At 39.4% G+C, this 886-nt stretch overlaps 1 protein-coding gene across 1 annotated transcript; it reads left to right on the forward strand.

The window, feature by feature from the left end:
• Window positions 1–292: 292 nt before the first annotated feature.
• Window positions 293–652, forward strand: NEHOM01_2536 (uncharacterized protein; the record flags this gene model as incomplete). The annotated part of the gene is made up of 1 exon (XM_051491412.1): window positions 293–652. The coding sequence occupies one exon, from the start codon at window positions 293–295 to the stop codon at window positions 650–652; it is 360 nt and encodes a 119-aa protein (XP_051347372.1).
• Window positions 653–886: the final 234 nt, after the last annotated feature.

Genomic DNA, 886 nt, shown 5'->3' on the forward strand with positions numbered 1-886 from the left:
CCAATACCAACACATAGCAACTAGTTACTTAAGTTAGCATTGCATTTTGACTTACTCAACCCAATACCAATTCACTACTAGTACTAGTATATAAAATAGCACAGGTTAGTATTGAGTTGGTAGACAATTACACCTAACACAACACAACCCAACCCAACCTAACACAACACAATCATATCATCTTGTTCAAAACAGAAAAGCAATTTATCTGTACAGAAAGCACATCAAGTGATATCACTCTCCGAACCTATAAATTGAGTTGAGTTGAGTTGAGTTGAGTTGAGATTAGGTTATGGCAGATGAGCAGAAGAAAAAGAGAAAGGTTAGGCGACGAATTGGGCAGTATAACTGGCGAAAGATGGGGCAATATGACAAGCAGGATACTAAGCAGGAGGACAAGCAAGAAGAAAAGCAAGAGGACAAACAAGATAACAGACAAGAGGATAAGCAAGAAAAAAGAACGCGTTGGATTAACGAGGAACTTGGACGGATACTGAGTCAGTCTGTGCTGCCCTTAGAGGATGTCTTATCTCGCGTGGAGACAGCATGGCTAAGAGAGGAAGTTTGTGTTTCTCCCCAACCAAGCAACCCAATTAGTAGTGCTAGTATTGGGTTAGTAGTGCTAGTATTGGAGAGAGTAATAACTCAATAGAAGAGTTGGCATTGGATTGATTTGCATTTGCCCTTGCCATCTAATTGGGTTGGTTTAGTATTTGGCTGGTTTAGGGTTGGCTTTGCTTTTGATTTTTGGCATCAAGTTGAGATAGTAAAGGGTTGATTTGGTTTTTGATTTGGTTTTGGTTTTGATTTGGGTTTTGGTTTGTGACTTTTGATATCAGGTTGAGATAGTCCAGAAGTAGATAGAATCCGGACTCTACTTAATTAG

The sequence above is a fragment of the Nematocida homosporus genome (assembly GCF_024244095.1).
Source record: "Nematocida homosporus strain JUm1504 chromosome Unknown 3250, whole genome shotgun sequence".
NCBI lineage: Eukaryota > Fungi > Microsporidia > Nematocida > Nematocida homosporus.